This window comes from Grus americana, chromosome 1 (genome assembly GCF_028858705.1).
Source record: "Grus americana isolate bGruAme1 chromosome 1, bGruAme1.mat, whole genome shotgun sequence".
Lineage (NCBI taxonomy): Eukaryota > Metazoa > Chordata > Aves > Gruiformes > Gruidae > Grus > Grus americana.
Window position 1 is genome coordinate 16492539 of NC_072852.1, and position 25764 is coordinate 16518302.

Genomic DNA, 25764 nt, shown 5'->3' on the forward strand with positions numbered 1-25764 from the left:
TGGTGTCATCGGCAAACTTGCTGCAGGTGCACTCGATCCCACTGTCCATGTCGCCGACAAAGATGTTAAACAGCGCCAGACCCAGTACCAACCCCTGAGGAACACCATTCGTCACTGGTTTCCACTTGGACATTAAGCCATTGACCACAACTCTTTGAGTGCAACCATCCAGCCAATTCCTTATCCACCGAGTGGTCCACCCGTCAAATCCATGTCTCTCCAATTTAGAGACAAGGAAAGCTAGAATTTAAAACTTTCAAAAACTTCTAACTTCCAAAATAAGGCTTCAAAAATGAAACTATATTTATTCACTCTATTTACTTTGTTAATTCATTTTTTAAAAATCCAAATACCCAAGCACATGTTGTAGCTATGACTGTAACCAATACAGCTCAGAATACTACAAAAATATTCTACCTTATCATGGTAACTACTACCAATTCTTGTAATTCCCAGTTCAGTACACCCACATTTCAAATGGTTAATTCAAGCAATACTGCATTGTGCCAGAGGGTCTTACTAAACTTCTTTATTTCTATCATTTCTGCTGTAAGCACATTCATTTAGAGGGAAAAAAAGAAGAAAAACAAAAATTTGCTTTAGATTTCCAAAGGGAATCAGAGGCCCACTTGTCAGTAACATGTTATGAAAGTACCTGTTATATTACAACAGTATGCATACGTGTATGAGATCTATGTCTTGATATAGATACATATTTATCTCATAAATAATTATAAAACCTTTTCATTGCTAGGTTTTATCTACTTGGATGGCTCAGTAACCTAGTGATAAAACAACGCTTTCTCACCTACAGAATGGGCATTAACTGCTAGGCTTTATCTTCCTATCTAGTCAGTGGTTTTCAATGTGTGGTTTACAAATCACTTGAGGTCCACAACCATTTCAAAGGGTTCTGGGAAGGATATCTAATAAAAGCAGGCCAACTGTCAGTAGGCTTAAATACTCTACCCAGGGGTCCACATCTCCAATGAAAAATTTTGAGGGGGTCTGCAAATCGGAAAAAGTTAGGAAACCATGTTAGGGACACAATCAGGACTAAAGCAATCTTGAAAACTGTTATGCACATGCTCAACTTTCTACACTTGATTTGATTCACTGAAGTCAACAGGACTGCTCAAATCCCCTGTGTTAAGCAAGAAAATGGTATTTGTCGGGCTGTAATCCTTACCCACGTGATTTTCAACAAATGCTGCTCTTGATGAATTTCATACGTGATAAATATTTAAACAAGCTTACCATGAGAACACATTCATGTCTCCTGCACCAAAAAATAGCAATTGCAACACATAAACTGGCAAAGAGCTCTTTACTTCCACATACTATCTTTGATACTAGCCAAGAATAGCTTTTTCAAAGCAAGGAATAAACTTCCTGCTAAATACAACTGCACAATATTGTAATCACAGGGAATATTGTCTTCATACAACAGCACACTAAATATTCTTTAATATTACAGCCATAACTTTCTGCCAAATTAGAAAGTAAAGACAATTAAATCCCTTACCATTTTGTTGTGACAAAATTGCCAAGGTACTAGCAGCTGCCTGAAATACTTCTTTTGAAGAGGAGTGCATCAGCATGGAGAGCATCACTGCTCTGTCTACTGGGAACCTTTCACAGAGAGAAACAAATCACTGCACACTGACCATATTACAGCAGTTACTTCATAACTATAGTTCAGTTTCCTAAAAACATATTAAGTGACATAATTAAACTTTCAGATGATTGTACTTGGCTTCTAATTTTTTTTCCAGAGCAACAGCTGACAGAAAGCCCTTTGCAAACTATGCATATTAGCCTACTCTGAATCTCACTGAATTCACTTGGAACCATGCTTTCCAAGTGGCTTGAGGTCCAGAAAGAGGTACAAAACAGGCTTAGTAAAATCTGAATAATTAAAATTTTCAGCAGCTTTGAGAAATAGTTTAAGGAAAATGAAAGTCTGTGTCTTACTCATGCCTAAGTTTTTCTTGATGAGGCAGCAGCCCCTCTGCTATGCCCTTTCATCTGATTTATGGGAAAATGAGCACTGCTTTTCCATACTACTTACGTACTAGGTATCTTAATTTTCTCTATTTTCCCTACCTTTACATTCTTTAATCCTCCCTATCCTTGTTGCAACTGAAGAAGAAATTCCTTGTGAACTGTAGAAATTAGCTCTATTAGGCTGTGTTCTGACCCTTTATTAAAACACTAACAATTTTGCCCGAGTCAAGTTAGCACACTTTTCAAGAAAGAAACTTTCCCAAGTGTTGTTGATCACCATGTATTTCATGACATATTAGAAAACAAGAAAGAAAAATAAAAATAATTTAAACATGAGACCCCAAATGGCCTAACAGTAGGCTTTCATTTTTTTCACTTCCAGCAATACAGTTCAAGATATTAACACTGACTGATTATCTCCATCTCCAATCTTCTCATGAAGGTTGCATTGATACAGAAACAGATTTTTCAAAGCCCAGCATGCAGCCTCCTAAACAGAAACCAAGAGGAGACAAAATGATTAAGAAAATATTCTTTTAGAATATAAAAATATATGAAAGAAATTAAATAGTTTGAATGTTTCTCAGTTCATGACAAAGGTACAAGGTGCTTTATGTAGAAATACAACAAGGTGTGGACTGTCACATTCTTCATAGCTGGGACAGGTTACAAACATGTGCCACATTCTCATTATTTGATTTGCATTTTGATACCTGTTTTAGGGCAAGATTAATTCTTCTGTTGATGGGCCTGTGTTTTGCTGGTGTATACAGAGGAGCTATGTAAACAACAATCTTTGGATGGCAAAAGTTTCAGGTAACAGGTCTCGTCTTAACTACCCACATTTGATCCAAAGGAGTAACTGAAACCAGTTGAGGTGAACAAAGACAACAAAGGCAAGAAAGGTAAGATTTATTCTAAATCTAATCTAGTCCTTAAGGTCTCATTTGCCCGAGGATATATTGGAGAAAATGATGTTGCTGAACTTTTTATTTAATGCATAATGCAGTCTTTCCATACCCCCATCATCCAAAAATTCTCACCAGCACATCTGTGTTTTTTCGGTGTAGTTCTAATGCTCGGTAACATGCTTCCAACCAGCATAATTTCTCTTCCTCCTCCTCTTCTTTTCTTTCCTCTAAGTCTCGGTTTAAGAATATTGTTTCAGCTTGAAATATAAAATATTTACAATAAATTCTTATTGTGAAAACAAACACTTATATCTTAACTTTCCTGTAGTCATGGAGGTTGTCACACTGCCTATGTGTGAAAATCAGTGAGAGGATTAGCCTTTTCTGGGAAGGGAGAAAAGGGAGAAGTCTTTTGACATAAATTCTAAGACAGATTTGAAAAATGTCTTTAAGGTTATAAAGGGACTAAAAACCTTCATTATAGTGTGGTAAATTTGGTACGTAGCTACAGATCAGTCAACGCTTAGACTCTGAAAAGACCTGCACATACTTTTTTTTTTTTTGGGGGGTGTAATTACATACAGAATACCACAGACATAAAATATAACTGTGATTCATTTGCACGTAACCACTTATCACAGGGCCATCTACACTCTGAAGCAGCGCCACTAAAAAACAAAATGCAAATTGCAGTTGCTAAGAGAGAAATATTTTTCAGCATTTAAGGAAAAAAAAAGTATCAACACTGACCATAATGTCAGAGGCTTACTGGAGTGTGTACTGTTTTCTAATCTTTGCTATTTTGGGGACTCTTAAACAGCATTTCTACTGAATTTTGTATGGAACAATTACTCAAAGACTAAGAAGATCAGATCCTTAGCATTTAGCCACTAGCTAACTAACTTCTGTTTCAAAATAATATCTGGAATGTACTCAAGGAAAAGATTAAATCTTTTAATTGATCTCAGAACTCAAGTACAAGCACTGATGTGGTGTTGCCATCAACTGCCACAATATAACAAGTATTGTCATACATGGCAAACACAGAATCAATATAGTGGTGTTATCTCTAGAAGTTTTATGTTAAGCAGGGATTATCCAATATTCACTTATGAACAAACAGGTTGCTTTGTTAAGATCTGTCAACATAACTTACCAGCTCTGAACACTGTGAAGAAGTTAGGCGTATGGTATGAACACAGCCATGTCATAGTAAACAAATTGTAAGCATGTAGGAAATCTAGCTCTGTCAAAGCTATCCTGCCTGAGGCTTTCATGTTAAAGAAATGGAGTTTGAAATGATTACAGGAAATAACCAGTATAAAAAAAAAAAAACAAGTGGATAGATAAATGAAGTAATTTATTTACGTATTTAGGAAGGAATTTACTTACTCAGAAGAGCTAAACAACTGAGAGCTGCAGCTTGTAACTTTGCATTTTCAGGATATGTTTTAACAGCCTTCACAATGACTTCTGGAACCTTATGTAATACAAGGATATTGAAAAAATTTCCTGAAAATAAACAAGGCATTAAATGAATATAAACAGATATCTATAGCTTTACACGTATTTAACATAAATTTCTAAGCACACAACGCACAAACTTTGTCTGTAGCAAACTTCGGATTTCTTATTATAGGGCATGACACAACAATTTTATTTGTGGAAAGAAGAGGTCAAGGATAAAAAACAGTTGGGATCTGGGTTCTTTGTGTTTTTCACAAAAGACTGAGGTTTAATGCAAAATGAAGTGCACATCGTCATCAAAATACAAAAAATACAGTCAGTTTATCACTTGCAGACTTCCTGCCAGGAAGCAAATGCAGTCCTGGCCTTGAATTACTGCAATGATTTGATTTATCCTATCAACCAAGTGGTTTATCCCTGTTTTGCCCTCTGTTCTTGCCTTCCTCATTAAATATATCAAGGCCAGCATTATAAATACAGAATACATACATTCTGGAATAGCAGAAAGAATTACCTCTGATGATAAATATATTTAAAGCATAACTTTTATCATAGGCTGTACAGTATTTTATATTATAGGTTGAATAAAAGGAATTCTGCAAAAAGCAAGCAAATGAAAATGACTTTCATGTTTGTTGTAAAAACAAGTATTATGTATAAAATAATTCAGCAATGCTCATTTTGTAAAATACAGTTTGATAGCTTTGGTTTTTATTTTAATATTCAATTTTGTTTAATTCTTGATTAGTAAAAATGAAAATCACACTAGCAACTTGAAAGGTCTAATTAAAATCTGTATCAATGTTTCTCAAACCTTTCAGATAAGGTATGAAAGATAAGGTATGAAATGAATAAGTCTCCCATATTTGAACATCAAAAATATAACGACATACAGAAGAAAAGCTAACCTCATTTCTTTCCCTTAGTTCTGGTCCCAATCAATGTCTAGATTTTTCACCAGGAGGTAAGTACCTCTCCCAGTGTTTTAGGATTTAGTTCAATTAGACCAAGTTAACAGAATGCTTAAGAACAGACTTGAAGGCAAGTCCTTTCCAGATTCATCATTCTAAAACCCTGGCCTTAACGCCTATTGCAAGTGCAACTGGAGACAGTATTTTTCTTCTTACCCTGTAGCAGTGTGGTCATGTTTTATCAGCATTGCTGTTTCTTGTCATATTTTAATGGAAATAGTATGTTTGTGTGAATACGTTACCTACCTCACAGAAACTAATAATCTTAGGCTATGTGCGAGTAATTATGTTGGACTTGTGGCTGGCCAAACAGGTATCAGTCAGTTAAAATTCTGATGACAGTCAAATCTAGGATAGTCATTACCAGATTAGCAAGAATACATGATCATGATTTTGGAAGCTAGCAGATGCTGACTTTATGATTTCACTGCCAGTTAACATGAGTTTAGGAAGACAGTGCCCATCAGAATAATTTGGGAAGTCACACTGGCTATATGGAAATCTTCCAGAATACTTCCAGGAGCACCTAGCAATTTCACATCTGTTTCTCTAACTATGTGGTGCTGTGGACACCTCTTCCCATAACTCTCTTGAAGTGGCTCCTTATCAAGATGAAGGGCATCTGTTACACTGAGAGAAGAAATGGATCTTGTGGCTGCTTTACTGCCACTATTACTTGCTGGTCAGCACACAGGCATGACAAACTTGCAACTGAAACCAGGCTGGTTGTGCTTAGGGCAAGATCAATGCATGTCAACAGAGTTGCTGTGTCCCCACAAGTGCTTGGTTTCCCTGCCTATCTTCACTTAGCCTTGCACAGGAAACCACTCAAGGGTAACGTCACCTCTTGCCAAAAAACTGCAAATATCACCTCAGCGGCTGCATTTTCTTGAAATTTTTATTTGGCTTTCTGAAGAGGAACTGGAAGTTGCTCTGGGTTGCACGCAAATTTGATCTGTATTTTCTACAATATCTGCATGAAGAAGTGGAAACACATGGTGAAAGGATGGGACCGACTTGGTTAAGGGGAGTCATGCACTGGTACCAACATCTGCAGTAGCTTCAGGCCACCACCTGCAAGAATTGGGAAGTCTAACTGATGCGAAACACCTTGGCTGAGTCCCTGATGAAGAACCTATCATGGAGTGTGGGCTGCTCAGGCAGCTACTCACAGTCTTTTCGTATGTAGCAGGGGGAAAACCATATTTATTTTCATTTGAACTTCCTATTACATGGTCCCTGGCAACTGCTCAGATCACTTTATCATAGTGGCAAGAGAGAGCACAGAGCTGCTAAGAGGCAGAACAAATCCCTTTTTGACTTTGCCATCATTTCTCTTGATGTGACGCTACCTCATGTAAGCCCAGACAACCAAAGCACTTTTGCCCAAGTACTTTGGGGAAGTCCAGGAACTAGTGGTTCTTTCACTGCTGCAGCATACAGGGCCCCAAGACAGGCACCATAGCCGGGCAGGAATGCAGCATAGGTCTCTGAAGGTAAATGCGCTGCAAGGAGGAAAAACAGTCTTGGAGAATACCTCCCAGGTAATTCAGTAGCACCAATTGTTTCTCACACATTCAGCATTACCACTTCAAAAAAGAAATCTCAAAGGAATTTTCTTCCTTTCTATAGTAACTTTATGTAGAACGGGATCTATTGATCTCCCATTCTCATCTTGTGCTTCTCCCTTCTTTTGTGTCATTTTTTTCCCCACTCTAGTATTTTATGGCAGCTTCTGTCCTTGTTACTAATGTTTAACACAAAAGGATACTGTATTGACTGCAGTCAGTTTTACCTCAGTAGGTTTACTTCATTAGAGACATGGTGCTATACACCACCACCCTGAAGATTAACTGGAACAGTAGTTCTCCTGTTGCATGTAACACTTGGCTGTCAGCAACTCCAACTTACAGAGTCAGAGTAAGCTGACTGTAAACAACCTTGTGAACTTACCCAATGAAAGCTTATGCAACAAACAGCAACTCACTTCCTGAACTGTTTCACTATTGGGGAAACTTTTCATCATTTCCACTATAACATTGTAGCAGCGAACATTTCCAGACATGAGCACTTCAACATTGCTGGCTAAAAGAAAGAAACAGAAACAAAAATTGCTTTTTAAGAAAAAAACCCAACATGTCGACTGGATTCACATGAGCGAGTAAAAAGACAGAATGCATCCTTTCCTACTGAGGACAAAGCAATCCCACCTGTAGTAATTTAAGGCAAAACAGCATCATGGTAGTTAAAACACAGTGTATGAAAGTATCCTTGTACTATGTCTATCCACAGTATGAGACAGAATATGAACCCAAAAAATCTTTGGTAAAATCCTGGCCCCAGTGAACGAAAGGGAGTCTTGTCACTGACTCCAAGGGGATTAGCATTACTCTGCTGAGGTCTATATAGTTTCTTAATCGTTCTTTCAAAATATTCTCAACTGTATTATTAAAGATAATTAGTCTTTTTAAAGCAGCAGGAGATCTTCAAAATAATATATCTCTGAATATTTAATAATGATACTCTGTAAGTTGAAAAAGCAAGCTCCGAGTGGGAAGCATTTCTGAAACATTCCATTTGATAGTGAAGGAAGGTACCCTTCACAAGACTTTTAGATGACAGTGATTTTAGTCATGTCATTCTCAACTGAAAACATCTTTTTAAAGGTACATTCCACAACATAGTATCACATCACTTCACAGTAAGTTATCATTTCATAGGTGACAATTATAAACATATTAAAATACTCAGAAGATTCTAAAATAGTTTACTACAGAGAAAGCATAATTAATTGCATGTTTAAGTCCTGCAAGAATCAAGCAAAGGTACATTTCCAGGGAGCCACCATTCCCCAGAACAAACTAGAGAAAAGGAGGTGGAATGGATCTCATTTAATCTTAACCACCAAAACTTGGTCATCTAGGTTCTCACAATTACTGAAGAGATCTGAGCACTCCATATGGTGATTCATCCCACCTGTAGCAGATACCTCTCTTAGGGTCAGGTAAATTTCCTTTTGATGTGCCTGTTTCTTCCTGTTAAACAGAGGAGAATCCTGGATGGCTGCCTATGACTACCCTTTAGATGACTAACATGCTGTGATCCATCACCCCCCTATGGACTTTGGAGGACAGCTGGCAGCAAAACATTTTCTCATTCTATTGAAACTACTGAGATTTTTTAAAAGAGTTCTTGTACTGCATTGGAATAAACTCTTACCCTTCAGTTTCTCATGACATATAAGCTGGAACAAAGTCAACATAGGTACTAGTGAAGGAAGGCATAGTGAGGTACAAATCCTTGATGTAACCCATATCGAACAGAGACTTGAAATCAGGGTATGGGGAGACAAACATTTTACTACTGGATAAGCTAGAGTGTGTACTTAAGAGTGAATGATTTTCTCCATGGTGGCCTTAAAGGAATACATTTTCTTGCAGGTATTATGGGATGTCACAGCACAAGAATATGAATGCTGGCAAAAGTAGCCTAGCTTTACACATTCGTGTGCAAGCTATCTCTGTTTCTCTGACTATTTTCAATCTTTTGTATCAGAAATGAGATTGCTAACCCCAAAATAAATACCAACTTTAGAGCAGGTCTTTGTCACACCCTTCTGTTATGCTTTGTACAAGCATTTACTATTTTAAAAAGCACTTAAAATCTGGCATACTCTTCCTTAGAAAATGGCAGTAACTTCTGGGTTAGGGTAAAATTATTTCTGGCTCAAGGAATACTTCATTTTTTAAACACAAACTGGAACAGCAAGAAGTTTGAGAAACGGAAACTAAATAGCTTGCAGTCTGATGAAATGTGGGACACTCCAGTCTAGTTCTTGTTTTCTGGCATACATGAGGCCAGCATGGTTCCTATAGAGCCAGACAGGATGTATGAGCAAGCCTTTGGAAGGAATCACATCTGCAAGAGTACAAAACCATTTACCTCATGGAAGACATGGAGAGCAGGACCCTGCTCTATGCTTGCTAAAATTGTGATTACCAGCGGGAAGCTGACCAGAGCCGCCTCTGTGTCAACAGGATCAAACCGCTGTCAACAAATTGACACAAATCATCAAGCACATTTCTCAGGACTTGATTTTGCCCACAACAAGGACTGCTGTTATCAGAAGACAAGACATAATAAAGACATTTTCTTCCAGTCTTATTGCACAACAACCGAGGACACCGTAAGACTCTATAATGTGCACAGTGCTATTAATGTTCCTCATTGCGGTCACCACCGAATGATCAGAGGGGGGTGTCTGAGCCCAGAGACCTTTTCTCAGCCCTGGTGATTGGATTTGTGTGGGCGCTTTTCCCCTTGTGGAACAGCCTCTGCCAACAGTGCTTTTTACCAGCTACCCAAACTCACTGAAGATTTGTTTAGTCAATAAGTGTATCTTATTTTTCAAGCATTAAAAAAAGACAGGGAAGGGTCTTGATGTTTAACCTCTACAGCCATGATGAGCATCTTTGTTACCACTTACTCCAAGCAGAAGAGTCTCTTTCTGTTCTTTATGAGAGATTTCAGTTTTATCAGAATGGCTGAATACGAATATTTCCCATGAAAAATTACAAATCAGTACTTCCCAAAGAAAACAGAAAAGTGATTTGTCTGGCAACTCTCAACCAGTTCTCACTGATTTTTTACAATTACTGAAAGACCACCACAAACTGAGGTGAGCTGATGCACACTAAGGGAGATAAGAAATTGAAAATAACTTCCAATAATGCACTTACATGGACCAGCTAAGGAATGTAATGAATAAAGTGCAGGAAGAATCACCTCTTCTTTCTCTGGAAACTCTTTAAATACTTTCAGTATGATCATATGATCTTTGCTTTCAACAAATTCAGTCAGCTGCTCTTCTGGAACTAAATAGAAAGTAAGACAGATACACTATGTTTTGAGGAAATAATTCATATCCTGGTACAACATGAGAAAAGACAATTTTTTAATCACATTTCTTTATACTTAGTTTCTATGTTTCACAGAAGGTACTCTCCATTTACATCATCTTCCACAGTTATGACTCCTTTTACTATAAACTGAGCTACTTTATAAAGACCTTTGTCTAGCCTACACTTTATGTAACTGAGTTCACACTTTGAAATGCTTCCCTGTGAACCAGTATTTAAAAAAAAAAAGTCTTTCAGACTTTTTCACAGAATGAACTTCAGATATTCCTCACCAAGACAGTGTATAAGTGAAGGAAAGGCTAAGCATACAGTGAAAACAATTTGATGGAATATCATTTTGCATACCCCATGATTTTATTTCACTTCTCAACCTTTTTTGACAATGGAGTTTTTTCCATAAATACTACAGCCATGCTTTAATAATACCTTACCTTCACTGTAATAATGGCTTAAGGTTTTTCCTTCCCTGTCCCCTGTCATTTGTGCTGCCATAACTGCGTGGCTGTGCAATGAACCAGATAAGGAAACTGATCCCGGTCAAGAAAGAATGACACATTTTAGATTTTGTAAGCAGAATCATTTTCTGAATTTGGTTCAAGCTAAAGGCTAGGCAAACATTCACATTACAACAACTGACAAGGTGGCTCAGAGGCAGGAAAAAATAGGCAGGGGAAGCCTAGGAACTTGTTACATCAGCGCTGCCATCAAGAAGGTATGCAGGTCTGTACTCGGAGCAGTCTGTAGATCTGTAAAAATCGGGAACTTATAAAAAGCATGCACAGAAAATCTAAGAAGCTCAGATCTTTGTGGAGACTGAAGAGAAAATACAGTAGGACAAAAGTATTTAGAGACAGTGGAAGAGGGGAAGGAACACAAAAGATAATTCCAGGCACACATGTGAGGGAGGAAGACTTAGAAAAAGCAATATAAAATGGTGCCAGAAAGAAAAAATCTAAATAATTGGAGACTATCTTTGAAGCAAAGGAGTACAGCAGACTTGGTAGGGGTGCTACTATTTCTCAATATTTATTTTGAAGCAAGAAACTCAATGCAAAGCAAGGCTGCTACAACAATGGGATTTCTGGCCATTACACATGCAGTTTCTGAAAATTTGGCAGAAATGCAATACATGGTGATTTCATTTCTCAAAAGTAACACAGGAGTACCATACAGATACATACTCTTCTTTCAGCATTGTCAGGATCAAAACCAGAATCGCATATTTTTCAAAAGTGCAAACATTTCGCTTTATTTTAGAATTGTTCACATGTAACTAAAATTTGCCAGTCTTTAAATAAACAACCCTGTTTTTCGAGAATTAAAAATCAAATGTGACTAGTCTCTGTTCCAGTGTTACTAACTAATGTTGAATCCCATTTTTTTCAGTTAACTCTGGAGTCAGAAATGAAGAGACGTTTTGATTTTTTTAAAAATTTATATTCATTGCTCTAATTTAGAAAATTTGTGACATTGCTTGGAAAACCTGTTTTGTGCAAACTCATTCAAAGAACACATATAATACACAAAACAGAATTTGGAATGCAAGAATTCATTTATTGCAGTTAAATAAACATCTGCAGTCCCCTCCCAACCTTTGCATTTTTCTAACCTAATAAACTGCAAGAAATAAATACCTTTCTCAAAAAGTTTGTGTAATGCTTTACATCCATGTTGCTGGATCTCTTCATTTTTAGGGAAGGTGTGCATAGCATTAAATACCAAGGAAAAGACATCCACCTCTTCCTCCAAGAGCAGGAAAGTAATTGCGTCTGAAGAGCAGAAGAGATTACATGTTGCACTGGTTAGTTCTCAACATTTCTATTGAAGCACTGTACTTAACCATTAAAATCCAAAATTCTTTAATACTGTCCTTAAAATTTACTCTGATAGCTCAAATTTGAGGTTTTTGCATAACACATGAGGATGTTATCTCTTAAGGCAGTATTATAAAATAAAACCGAGATGTTCTAAAACATTACTGCCAAAAATGACAGTTTCCCCTCTCCACTCTTGCTCCCACCTCGCACTGCTTTGGTAATTGTCTGACCTCTCAATGAGCTGGTTCAGCTCACTAAACTGGGAGAAAATTAACTCATTGAAAAAACCTTTTTTGCAGTCACAGCAAGCTGACTTCACTAAGAAGTAAGGCTGGTGGAAGAAAGAAGGCAGGACTACACTGCCTGAGGAAAGCAAGAGGGGATTTGAAATCAGATCATCTGTATCATGGAATCCTATTCTCACTCTCTCAGCCATTCATTCAGTCTGAAACCGAACTAAAAAGCTAATCTCACTGTTGCTCTTATGACATTAAAAATAATCTGAGAAAAATATTACTCTCTCTACAGCATGTGTAGGCAAGAAGATTCCTATTCATGACAATTTTTCAAGCTTACAGCAGTAACAATAGAATTCTTAATGCCTGTTCCAGTGTTTCAGCTGCAGCTGGATTTTTTTGTGTTGTTTTTTTTTAAAGATAAGATCTTTCTATATGTCATTCGCACTGGCCTGTCAGCTCCAACTATAGTGCAATTCAAGTTTACAGACATATAGAAATAAAGAATACTAAGAGATTTTTCTGACAAAGTACAATTTCAAATATTTTTCTGAAGTAAGGTAGTTGAAATGAGAGTTTAAATTTGGTTAATCAAACACTAAAAAGAGTAGCAGTCAGGAATAAATTGTTATGCAACATATAGTCAACAGTTTAGGACCCTTTATGATACCTCACAATTAAAAGAAAGGAGCTGTTGGTTACAGTTACTAATAGCCGGATTTTGCTATTATTATTATTATTAATATTATTATTAATCACACAGTGTAATGCCTTATATTGAGACCTGTATTACCCAACTTCAGCAGATAAAAAGTTAGGCATCCTGTCTAACCTAGTCCTCCAGACCTCTCTACAGTCAAAAGGGAGAGGAAAACAGGTTCAAGGGGTAACTAGTGTTAGACAAATGAATAGCATGAACCATCCTCTGAAATTGCCTGTCTCACTCTACTGCCTACAGCAGAAGCTTGGACAGCTGGATTAACTTTAACTACCTAAAGTCAAGTCTAATCCTTAGTTTGTAAATATGGCTGATTCCAAAGGCTGTTAAAATCAATGGAAACATACCTATTCTAATAATAAATTGTGCTAATATTGTATGTTAGTTCAAATAAAACTAGCAGAATCTCTCCCTTAAGTTCTCTCTTGAATTTCAACATGATATCAAGAATCTCAGCAGCATGAGAAAAGTCCTCTGTACCTGGATTTGGTCTCTGCAGAGCAGAATAACAGAAATGTCAGAGATGATTTACTGTTTTCAAAAGTACTAACCAGTACGAAACAAAGCAAGTCAGAATGTCACCAAATTTATACTTTAGTAAGAAAAAATAAGCTCTTATTTTACTTAACTACTTAACAGTAAGTATTTGTGTCTATGCTAATAATAAGTTGGCAGAATTAATCAGTCATGTTCTTCATGGCCTTGCAATTTGGAGAATCCTTTCTACCTGGGTAAAAAGGTGCAAAACAGTACTCTTCTTATTTTGTATACAAGTACAAATGACAAGTGACTTCATGGAGTAAAGCAGAGAGAAAAATCAGGCCTGACATGTAGAGTCACACACTTTCTACCACAGTTCCGTGTTTTAAAAGCTTAGACAAAGTAGGAAAGTCAAACACACAATACCTGACATCAGGAGTAGATTTAATGCTTTCAGTCCTATTACTGAGAGATTCATATTTCCTTTGTGGATTGTAAGCATTTTAAGAATCTGCCTAAAAATTAAAAAATCAAACAAACAAACAAACAAAACCAGGAAAAAAGAGTTATGGCTAAAGAAATATTAACATACACAAAATTTCATCAAATGTTTACTTTAAAAACAAAAACAATTACAGAAATTAGCAAAAGCTTAAAACGCTCCTGATTATTTTTTCAAAAACCCTTTTATTTCAGTTTATGTTTTTTGAAGTTAGTAATAATGTTGGCATTTTAACTATTTTCATACTTTGTTAAAATAATGATGTATAATTTATCAATTTTACTTTATTTTAAAATTAATTATATAAATATTAATTCTACAGGGGACAGTGCAAGACAGAGTGATCCAGATGGATGTACGTTGTGTTTGAGGCACAGTATGGCACTGCTTGTTGCAAGAGTTAAGTTACAGATCAAGGGTTTGCTGGAAGAGAGGCAGCAGTTTCCCAGCTACAGAACTTGAACAGCATCTTGAAGAGCTCCAGAAGAACTCTAAGTTTCCACCATACAACATTTATGTGATGCTGGACAAATCACTAAAAAGAAACATTTCATAGACTACCAGTTGTATACTCCTTACCTTCTGGGTGGCCCAACTTGAGAACCAAGGATATTAACCTCTGAAATGCTGCATCAGAGTCAACCAAAGTTGAATATTTAAACAGAGAGAGAGCCAAACTGCTAAGTGCTCTGAAAAATCCAGTGCCTGTATCAAACTGGGCACCCAAAAATCAGTTGATACTTTTAACATATTTTGCTCAAACTACCATCTGTAAATCAGTGACCACAAATCCATAACATGTTCTCAATAAAAAACATTTTAAAAGCTCTAGACAATACTGATGAGCACTAAGAAAAGCTGAGGAGAAAATGAATAGGCCAGTTTTCACATAAAGTATCACTAATATACAGTAAATAAGGTGGTGGGCCACACATTGAATGATGATGATGACAGAAAATAAATAAGCATTGATTTTGCATTGAATGAATCATATCTTAAAAGGGGGGAAAAACCCCCGATTATGTAATTAAAAACTAAATAAAAATGAATAGGCTTACACAAAAAAGCCTCAAGAAACCTTCATTTTTTTATTTTCATGATTTTGGAGAGCTTGACTCTACAATCTTAATAATCTTCAAATGTGAGTCTTTGTATATAATATCTAACAGAAATTGATTGCTTAATAGTTTGTGATACTTTAATAGATATTCCTGATCTGTCCTGAAAAACAAAAAGCAGCATTTAAAGTTTCATCCAAATTTCATTCACAAGCTCTACCAATGATGTTGTTTGTGTTGCTAAAGTCTAACTTTATAAGTTAGAATGAATGTATGACTGGTTTATTTCTTTTCCCTTCATACTATGGTGCTGCTAGTTTCTCTCTCCTCTGCTGTAGCACTAGTGTCATAGCTATGATGATCAAAGTACACTTAAGAGGCAAAGCCTGATGAGAGAGTATCCTTCACCCTTTGCAAGACAGGAAATTATGACAGTATCAGTCCAATAAAAGATGTATTGTTTGTTCATATAAACCATACATTGCTTACATCCTTACACTCTCAGAAAACCGCTGCTGAAATCTAGGGTTAGTCAGAATACTGTGTGGGATGATCTTAAGAATGGAAAATAAAATCCAGCTAAATGCAGGGTTTTTTCTTCTTAAACTGAGAATAGACACCTCACTGAAACTTCTGTATGCACACTTTGGACTTATAACTCTACAGACAAGGATAGATGGTGGTATTTGGGTTTTCAGTCCTGATGCAAATTCTTGCAACATCATACAATCCACATGTACAGACTATGTAGTAGGGTGATGAATCAAGGCAAACAAAGAGCCACTCTAACTAAGCTGGTAGAGTAGATAAACAGACACCTTTAAATCTGCTTTAACCTCCTGATTAAAGCGTTCTAATCTGAAACATTGCTAATGTATTTTATTGCGTGGCTACAGGTATACGTGTACATGGATACATGGGTAGAAACTGTACATGGGGTGAAGACTGCTTCACTTCTTTGCTCCATAAGTAACAGTGGCTTAGACCTTCTTACTCCTTACACTCTGCATGGACTGAAAAACCCCACTGAGTTATCAAACACTCTGAAGCCATTAAATGTCTCTCCCATGTCTACCAATGACTCATGATTTCTTCTGTGAGGAAGGACATCTGCTTTGGGAAGAGGGTATTATATAGAGAGTGATCTCTTTCAGGCAAGTGCTGAGATATAAAGACATTACCTGACTCATTATGCTGCAAGGTAAAATAATCACACACTAAAGCATGTCTAATACAAGGAGAAAATTCATAGAATCATGGAATCATCACAGAATAGTTTGGGTTGGAAGGGACCTTGAAAGACCATCCAGTTCCAACCACCCCTGCCATGGGCAGGGACACCCTCCACTAGACCGGGTTGACCAAAGCCCCGTCCAACCTGGCCTTGAACACTTCCAGGGAGGGGGCATCCACAGCTTCTCTGGGCAACCTGTTCCAGTGCCTCACCACCCCCACAGGGAAGAATTTCTTCCTAATATCTAATCTAAATCGACCCTCCTTCAGCTCAAGGCCATTACCCCTTGTCCTATCACTGCATGCCCTAGTAAACAGTCCCTCTCCAGCATTTTTATATGCCCCCTTTAGGTACCAGAAGGCTGCAATAAGGTCCCCCCGGAGCCTGCTCTTCTGCAGGCTGAACAACCCCAACTCTCTCAGCCTGTCTTCATAGCAGAGGTGCTCCAGCCCTCTGAGCATCTTCATGGCCCTCCTCTGGACTCACTCCAACAGCTCCATGTCCTTCTTGTACTGGGGGTCCCAGAGCTGGATGCAGTACTCCAGGTGGGGGTCTCATGAGAGTGGGGCAGAGTGGGGAGTAGAGGGGCAGAATCCCCTCCCTTGACCTGCTGGTCATGTTTCTTTTGTTGCAGCCCAGGACATGGTTGGCTTTCTGGGCTGCAAGCACACATTGCCGGCTCATGTTAAGCTTCTTGTCCACCAACACCCCGAACTCCTTCTCCTCACGGCTGCTCTCAACCCATTCTCTGCCCAGCCTGTAGTTGTGCTTGGGACTGTCCTGACCCACGTGCAGGACCTTGCACTTGGCCTTGTTGAACTTCACAAGGTTCTCATGGGCCCACCTCTCAAGCCTGTCAAGGTCCCCTCTGGATGGCATCCCTTCCCTCCAGTGTGTTGACCACACCACACAGTTTGGTGTCATCGGCAAACTTGCTGCAGGTGCACTCGATCCCACTGTCCATGTCGCCGACAAAGATGTTAAACAGCGCCAGTCCCAGTACCAACCCCTGAGGAACACCATTCGTCACTGGTTTCCACTTGGACATTAAGCCATTGACCACAACTCTTTGAGTGCAACCATCCAGCCAATTCCTTATCCACCGAGTGGTCCACCCGTCAAATCCATGTCTCTCCAATTTAGAGACAAAGAACATCATGTGGGACAGTGTGAAATGCTTTGCACAAGTCCAGGTAGATGACGTCAGCTGCTCTTCCCTTATCCACCAACGCTGTAACCCTGCATCTATCTTCCCATTTCAAGTATAATCAAGAGTGAGGATGTAAAATATTCTGAACCTCATCTACTATATGAGAGTTTAATGTAAGAGATTACAAAACATCTCATGAAGTCTCTTTGAGCTTGTAGAAAAGATACAAATACATTGAAGGAATTTCTTTCCTTTCTGCTCACAGTGACAGTGCCTATTTAATTATTTATCACACTGTCAAGAACACCTAAATCAATACCAAACTACTGTTTGTAAACATGAACGTAATGTGGTCAAGTTGGCTCATGGTTGAGAAACAAGAAACGAACTATTTTTTGAGCTTAATATTTATTTTTTCCTAAAATAGTTACACACACAGAAGTGAAAATCTCTTGGAAAAAAAAAGACCTTTTCTTTCTACCATAACTGACTTCCTGCCTTGCTGCAACAGCACATAGTCAATATGGTGTTGATGCACTGCAGTACAAGTCCAATCTACCTACAAGGACCCTGAGATATAATTTAGATGGCTTGCTCTGCCTTTGGCACTGACAGAAATGTCTGAGCCCACTCTCCCACTAACAAGTTTCTCCACAGCAATGAAAACTGTCAAGATGTCAGGCAGGGATACACAGTTGGCTATAATATTGGTACTGGGAAGGAATCGTGTACAGCAATGTTATCATCAGACCTTTAGTAAAGTTTGAGTTTGAAAAGGATGCTTTGTTCAACCGCTCACACTGTATGGCCTCTGAGGCGGCTATGGGAAAGATCAGGCCCAAAAGAATAATTTCTTCTCAGACTCAAGAATGAACAGCAGTATCTCTAGCTCTCAGAATAAGTCTCAGACAATTAACAAGACTTTAAGCTGCCAAAGAAATTGTAATTAGCTTGTACAGCTTCTGCTCAGTTATTCCTTGCTTGTGAAAAGCAATCAAAATCACTTTCTCTTTCTAACAAAAATTGGCAGCACTTCTTTCAAGGGAGTTTATTCCCCTACTGACCATTTACTCTAGCCACTGTAAAACAAACAAACAAACAAACACGCACAAAACCAAACTGCACCTTCATGCAAATGATCTTACAATAGCAACCTTTCTAAGGAAGGGTATGGTGAAGACTATAAAGGCAGAGACAGATTCACTAGGGCAGTTGCAAGGCTGGAGCTTCTTGCTGTCATCAGCCCTGAATGAGGCAATCTGTCCAACTGTGAGAACACCAAACCAAGTCCTTCTCCCCTGTTTGTATTATAACTACATCTACAACTACATTTGTGGTAAGGAACAACTATGTAGCTAACCTACGTGGGTTTTCATCCCATCTAACCACAGACATCCAGAAACCAGTTTCTTAGGCTCCCTCAATGGTTAATGGATGGACATGAGCAAGTCCAAACCACAGGATAACTCCAGGATAACTTAGTAAAAAGATAGAATGAACCATCTGCTCTGAAAGTAGCTGCGTCCACTGACTTCACAGGTAGTTGAAGTGATCAGTTTACTGAATTTTTAGACAACTAAGATTAGATATGACAAATACCCCTCCTCTCGATTTGCACTACTTTAGGCTTATGGATATAATTCATCACATCTGGAAAGAACACACAGACACAACTATCCAGGTAACACTGCATCTGTTTATTACAATAGAAGACCTTGATAACCACAGAATCCCAGCATCGTTGAAATTGGCAGGGACCTCTGGAGGGCTCCTATTTCAACTCCCCTGCTCAAAGCAGGGTCAAGTACAGCTGATTGCTCAGGGCCATGTCCAGTCAGGTTCTGAATATCTCTAAGGCTTGAGACTTCACAACCTCTCTGGGCAACTTGTTCCAGTGTTTGATCAACCTCACAACAAGAACAACAATAACAGTTTGCTTGTTTTTTTTTTAACATTTAAGTGGAATTTCCTATATTTCAATTTGTGCCTATTGCTTCTCATCCTGTCACTGGGTGCCACTGAGAAGAGCCTGAAGAAACCCACAAAAATCTTCAACCATTTAGAAGCTGATGTAATAACTTTATATAAATATATTTCATTGCATATATATGCTGCCATGATAACCAAGCATTCCAGAAGACTCTTTGCATACAAAATACTTACTGGTGAACACCCAGTACTTCCCAGTCCTTCCCGACATCCTTAGGAGCTATGTTCTGTAGAGTACTTGGACAAATTTCTATTAATTTACAGAGAAGTGACCAACCCATCTGTAAAACAAAAACGCAGCTATTTTAGAACAGATACTCGGTTTGGAACTTCAATGTTGTCTTCTAATATTCTTGGCTTTTGGAAGACAGATGTTCTGAAAAGTTATTTAGCTAAATCAATAAGGGAAAATTAACACAAGACAAATGACATAAAAAGTTAAAAGATGGAGGTAAAACAGATATGCTAATCATTTGGATCGCATTTCTTGTAGGAACACATGACTCTCAATGTGCTTCAGCACTGCTTGAGGATAAAAGACACATAGTTAAAAGAGATACTGACAGAGAGAAAAATATGGTGTAATCCATAGTACGTTATCATGGGCTAGGGAAGACCACTGCACTATTAGAGGTAATCCAGCTTTATTGAAGAATGGGTGTTTCCATAAGAATTTGCCATTTAATTGCAAATTATAAGGAGAAACATTAGGTTTTTAAGGGTGTCCACTGATTTAAATGGGGATGAGATACCTAAACAATACTATATATTTCATATTCTTGCCATCAGTCCTCAATACTGTGTGCTTTCAAAACATAATGAAGGCAGTGAAAGTTTTGAGATCATAAGAAATGAAAGATGAACTAAAACCAATATACTTGTTCTTAATAACTACCTACTCTATCCTATGCAAATTCTTTGACTGTCAAACATATCCAAATAATGCCAAAACCACAAAATGTTCCTCTTTAGTCTTCTGTATTGGAGAAATCTGCTCTCTTAAGAATGCCTGCAGGCCGATATGATTGAGTGGGCTTTACTGAGGATGCAGTAGGCAAAATCTGTACAAAGGATGAACCGATGAGCAAGAAAACACCACTGTATTGAAAGAGAAGTGAACTCAGAAATGTCAAAAGTCAAGATGAAGCAGATTTTGCAAAAAGGAATTAAAACAAGGCATAAAAGTTTCCTTGGCCATATAGATAAAAAGAAAAAAACCAACATGGAAGTAGGCCTCTGTGCTTTAAGAATAGGGTCAAGTCAGAAGATAATCTAAGTATGGCTCAAAAACTATATGCATAACTGGATCAGTTTTTGGCAGAAGAGTTACGTAAAGCAAAGGGGTCAAGACAGGACAGGCAACAACAGGAATGGAAATGGCTACCTCCAGAAAGTTGAAGTGCTCATGATCTCTAACCCTGAAGTCTGCAAGACTAGAGACATGAAATTGCAAGTCTCGTAGTGTACAGACACCCATAGGAACAGCACAGGCTTGAATCTCGACAGCTTTGGTGAGTATGAAAAAGGTGATGTAGCTCCCTGGGAACTGGAGTTCTGCTTTCATCTTTCACGTACTTGGTTATGTGGGCTACGTTCACACTATCTGCAGTAGTTTTGTTTCTGTTTCAGTACAGATTTGCAGAGCCAAATGTTTTAAGCCAATTGCAACCTTAATGCCTGCAGATTGAGCTTGACCACAAGCCATTTTCCATGCTCTTCTCTTGCGTGGATAGCAAGTTGGCTTGCTCTACATGAGACTGCAAACCAACTACTTACAGGCATTCAGGAAGATTAGGCTGGTCTGTGTAACTGAGTCCTGACTAGGCATAGGTGCAAAGAATAGTCTTAGCAACCATCAGTCCTCCCCAAGATGAAGATATTTAATTACCTACTTTTCCATATTCCAAGCAAAACAGAGTTTATCAGTGACAGTCAATCAGGTACAAAATTCAAATCTCCAAGGCAAAGACATTGTGGAGGTGACAATTAATTGTGTATTGCTTAGAAAAGATTTTATTTTAAAAGTCTCACCTCATGCCATCCTAACTGTTCTTGTAAAATTTAGAAGCTGATGAAAATTAGCTTAATGACTTTAGAAAATTCCTTTTTGTATTAAAACTGTTTCTTATGAAATTTATATTTGCATTAAACATTTTTATTTGGATTGTTATGACTCCAAGTATTAACAAACATTTGTAAGAACTCTGGCTCCAGAGAAGACCAATGAAAACATCTGACCTGCTGACGTGTGGTCTATTTTACAATATTAAAATATTAAAATCACAACCTGAGATGACAGAAAGCTTATTATCTGTTTAATAATTACGTAAGAAAGTAAGGATCTTTTAAATAATAGAAATCCTAAAGGTTACAGGGAAAGAAAAAAACCTCCAGTAAACAAAGATGTTCTTATAAACACTTAAACAGGTCCCTATACACAGCAACAGTTGGTGGCAGCACTGAAACTCTGTTATTTTTAAATCAGACCCTTTTCATTTCTAGCATGCAATGAATTTATATTACATTAGGTCACACCTTCTACGTGAGACAATAAAGCTCTGCCGACTGCTCTCTACTCAAGTGTAAACATATTTTGCTCTAGAGTTTCTAAGCTGCTCCAATCATTGACAGAGTAACTGCAGAAAGAAACTACCATACTTAAAGACGCCTACTTAAAGACATCTATGTTACTTTAACGCACTATTGACTTTCCAGCTCAGTACCTTCCTACTTCTAAAGAAGCTTGCAGAGTTTACACCTGTAGTCCGACAGGCACTGGTACTTGCAATATTGATCTATTAAGCAAATTTACTCTGTACAAGCCCATGGAACAGCAGCACAACATGATGCTTTGTAACCAGTTAAGGAGAAGAGGGAAAGAAAATCCTCACTTCACATATGCCTCTTACTGTGTTTATTCTCTTATGTGAATCAATTTTATTACAATGCTAAAAGCAAAAGAGGTTGTTTAATCCATTTATCAAATGAAAATTTGTTAGTAGTGTAGAGACTGTGCTGAAATCACAACTACATTACTTCATCACTGCTATAAAGTGAGAATTGTGTTTTCACAAAGACTGTAAACGAATCACAGTGAATGAAGCAAGAAGACAGAGCTCTACTAACATATTGTGGATGTTTGTAAATATCATAACTGAATGTGAAGGAAGAACTGCCTAAGACATTTTATGAGGAACAGGATTTGAGCTTTGCACTGGCTATGAATTTCACACTTTAACACAACGTAGTAATGCAAAGGAGCTCCAAAACTTCTCAACTGAAACACTGCATGACTGCAAATGTAGGCAGAGAGAAGATTAAAACTGATTTTAAAATTCTATATGAAATCAGGGAGGCTTAATATGGTTAAAATGAAAATTAAACAATCACTATCTTCCTTATGCACTTCTCAGAGTCTTGTGCTGTCACTTCAGATCTGCTTCTGGTTGTGGTTAGATTTCTTATTTTTTACTTCCTAGTCTAAACTTCTGGGCAGTGGTTTTGTAAATTGTTATATACATAACATGCTTTATCCCGAAAATAACTGCTGATTCATCCTTCTGTATTTCTTAATGACCTGACAATTGAATAGTAAAATAAGTTAAACTTCAGACTCTGCAGAAATATTTAGTCTTCAAAGGAAATCTGAGATCACTGTTATTCCAGATTAATAACTACACAAGCCCAATTTCATATTTTAATCTGAACTGACCTCTAGCAAAGCTCTACTAGAGAAAAAAAAACCCTTAAAATATACCATTATTTAAGAGGCATTTGTGATACAATTTATGTTTTGCCTTCTAGCTGAACTGAAAAAAGGATGCCAAAAATATTGTAACCATACGAATGGGCTTAAAAAAAAAAATAAATCAAGTTGCACAGAATCTTATAAACATCCTTTAAGCATAACACAGTCAGAAATTTAATATATGCCTGCCAGGAAGGAGCTGTTTCATATGACAAGTCTGGCAGCTGTACCACAAGTACAGCATCAAATTGTTCAAGTGCCACACCTAATCTAAATGGGCCAATGTAAAGTTACAGGAGCAGCCAAGCAGAGCCTTACATTGCAGAACCTCCTCTTAGCTAAAAGATGTTTCCCCCCCCCTTAAAAAACTGGGCTAGTACAACTCTCTAGGATAGGGCTATATATGTATGAATTCATATTATAAAATCCTGCTTTTCAGAAGTTTGTCTAACCATGGAAAAATTCAATATTGACATGTCGAAAATATATTACATAAAATTATTGGTAATTTAGAAGCCTTTGTCATGTAGTATTCACATTGCTTGATTTTTACTTTCTACTTCACCTTCTTTCACCGTTTAAATAGAGATGCAACAAGCGGGATCCGCGAAAAGCTGGCATACTTGTCCATTTAAAAGCAAGCGGATACAGCGCCCTTTTACAGATCAACAGTACTTCATAAATTGGCCCAGCAGAGAGCAAGAAATAAACAAGCCGAGCGGTAATTTTTATTCCGGCAAAGGACTGCGGTGCTCGGCTCATCCTACGGAGCGAAGCCGGAGCGGCGAGAACCCGGCCCCGGCCCCTGCCCGCACCCGGCCCGTCAGCGCCGCGCCGCCCTTACCTGCTGCACGCCCGCCGCTCCCGGGTACAGGTCCACCACCAGCAGCAAAGGCACATGGACGTTTTTGCCGCTGAAGAGCCGGGGAGCTGTGGGGGTACAGAGACAGGCCGCGTTAGAGACCCGCGGCGGGCGGGGAAGGGCAGGGCAGGGCTGGGCAGGGCAGCTGGGCCGCCCGCGCCTTACCGCTTTGCCGGGCCGCCAGCTCCAGCAGGTCGCTCAGGGTCTGCACCAGCGTCTCCAGCCGCTTCCTCTCCTGGACGTTTTGGAGCCGGACGACCAGCTTCCTCAGGGCTTGTTCCTCCCTCGCAGCCGCCTCCCCCTCCTCAGGGCCGGCGCTGGCCATGGCCGACCCGCTGCCCTCCGCCGCGGCCGCCTCACCCCATCCGCCGGTCACCGCGGCCCGCGGGGACGACGGCTGGGCGGCGCGGGCCCGTCCCGCCGCGCTGCGCTACCACAGCCGCCGACTCGCTCGCAGTGCCGTCCGCCCGGCCAGCGTCACCCGGCTCGTTCGAGCCGCCCTTCCCGCTGCCTCCTGCCCCTCCCGACGCGCCTCTCCCGGGCCACGGACGCGGCGACGGATCGGCCCTCGCGGGCGGGCAGCCCTCCCCTCCCCATTGTCCCTAGGGGGCGCCCACGTCACTCGCTTAAGGGCCTAGCGGAGGGGCAGGCACGCTGGCAGCTCTCCCGTTTCCGGTGATTGACCACACAGCTGTCCAATAGCTTGCAGAGCTGTAGCCTAGGTTCCGCCCCATCGTAGCTCTTCCACCCTATAAAAGGGTCCGGAGGCAGCACTGCTGCCTGAGGTGACCGTGGTGGGGTATGGCAGCGAAGGGGGGGCGGGGCTAGCTGCCCTCCCTTTTCGGCGTTATTGAGGGAAAAAACATACATATAGAGTGCCTTACTGGGTAAGGGGGGAGGGAAGGGAAGCAGCTGTAGCCAATGTGTAGCTTCCTGAGCAGGTGAGGTGCCTCCTTGCCTCGTGGTATTTGGGGTTGTCAACCTTTCCCCATGTGGTGGGGCTGGGGAAGATGGAGGGGGAGCTGTAGCTCGCCTTGCCTGAGGGAGGCATGTGTTCTGTGCTCCTGAGTGCTTTGGCCCTGTGGGTTCAGGTCTGTGGGTCTGTTTAAAACAAACCATTGTTGTACTTAGAAGTCAAATTTCCTTCTGAGCCTTGGCAGTGAGAGGTTGCTGTTTGGACATGAGAAGGTTCTCTTGCTATGTACATGCATTGCTTCATTTGTGGCTGATGCAATCTTCATGGGGTCTGGCAGTATTTCTGGTACCTCTGCTGCCATTCCAAGATAGTGATGTGTGGGTAGGTGCCTAGTAATCTCTTTTTAAATAATCCTTGATCAGAAAGGTAGTGTCAGTAGAATGATACCTAAAGAATTTGTATATATTTCTTAAATGTAGAAATATTAAGGGAGTAAAGTCTTCAGTTGAACTGGACTTTTGTTAGACAAATATGTTTTTGGAGGATCATGGTGGGAGTATAGATTCATTCAAAGCTGTTGCTTAGATTGCAATGTTTGGTTGATAAAGATGCATAATGTTAATTACATAGCTGACTTACAGGTCACTAGTTTATTTCTCAAAATAAGCTTTAAGAAACAGTGTTCAGTAATGCCTCTGAAGCCACATGGTCCTGATCAACTGTCTCTGGACTGTTGGTGTATTGATCTTAAAGGTTGTATGTTGCTCTTGTCATCATTC

General features: G+C 39.1%; 1 protein-coding gene across 2 annotated transcripts in view; it reads right to left on the reverse strand.

The window, feature by feature from the left end:
- LRRK2 (leucine rich repeat kinase 2) overlaps nt 1-24645 on the reverse strand; it is a 76686-nt gene extending 52041 nt beyond the window's left edge. For both annotated transcript variants that reach the window (XM_054813956.1, XM_054813955.1), the window contains exons 1-11: nt 24235-24645; nt 24052-24137; nt 19634-19740; nt 13953-14041; nt 11910-12044; nt 10096-10230; nt 7310-7441; nt 4311-4430; nt 3051-3175; nt 2418-2497; nt 1526-1632 (exon numbers count right to left, since the gene is read on the reverse strand). In XM_054813956.1, the coding sequence (XP_054669931.1) occupies nt 1526-1632; nt 2418-2497; nt 3051-3175; nt 4311-4430; nt 7310-7441; nt 10096-10230; nt 11910-12044; nt 13953-14041; nt 19634-19740; nt 24052-24137; nt 24235-24394 (1276 nt within the window). In that variant the 5' untranslated portion in view covers nt 24395-24645. The remainder of the gene's footprint in view (nt 1-1525; nt 1633-2417; nt 2498-3050; nt 3176-4310; nt 4431-7309; nt 7442-10095; nt 10231-11909; nt 12045-13952; nt 14042-19633; nt 19741-24051; nt 24138-24234) is intronic.
- Between the last annotated feature and the right edge of the window lie 1119 nt (nt 24646-25764).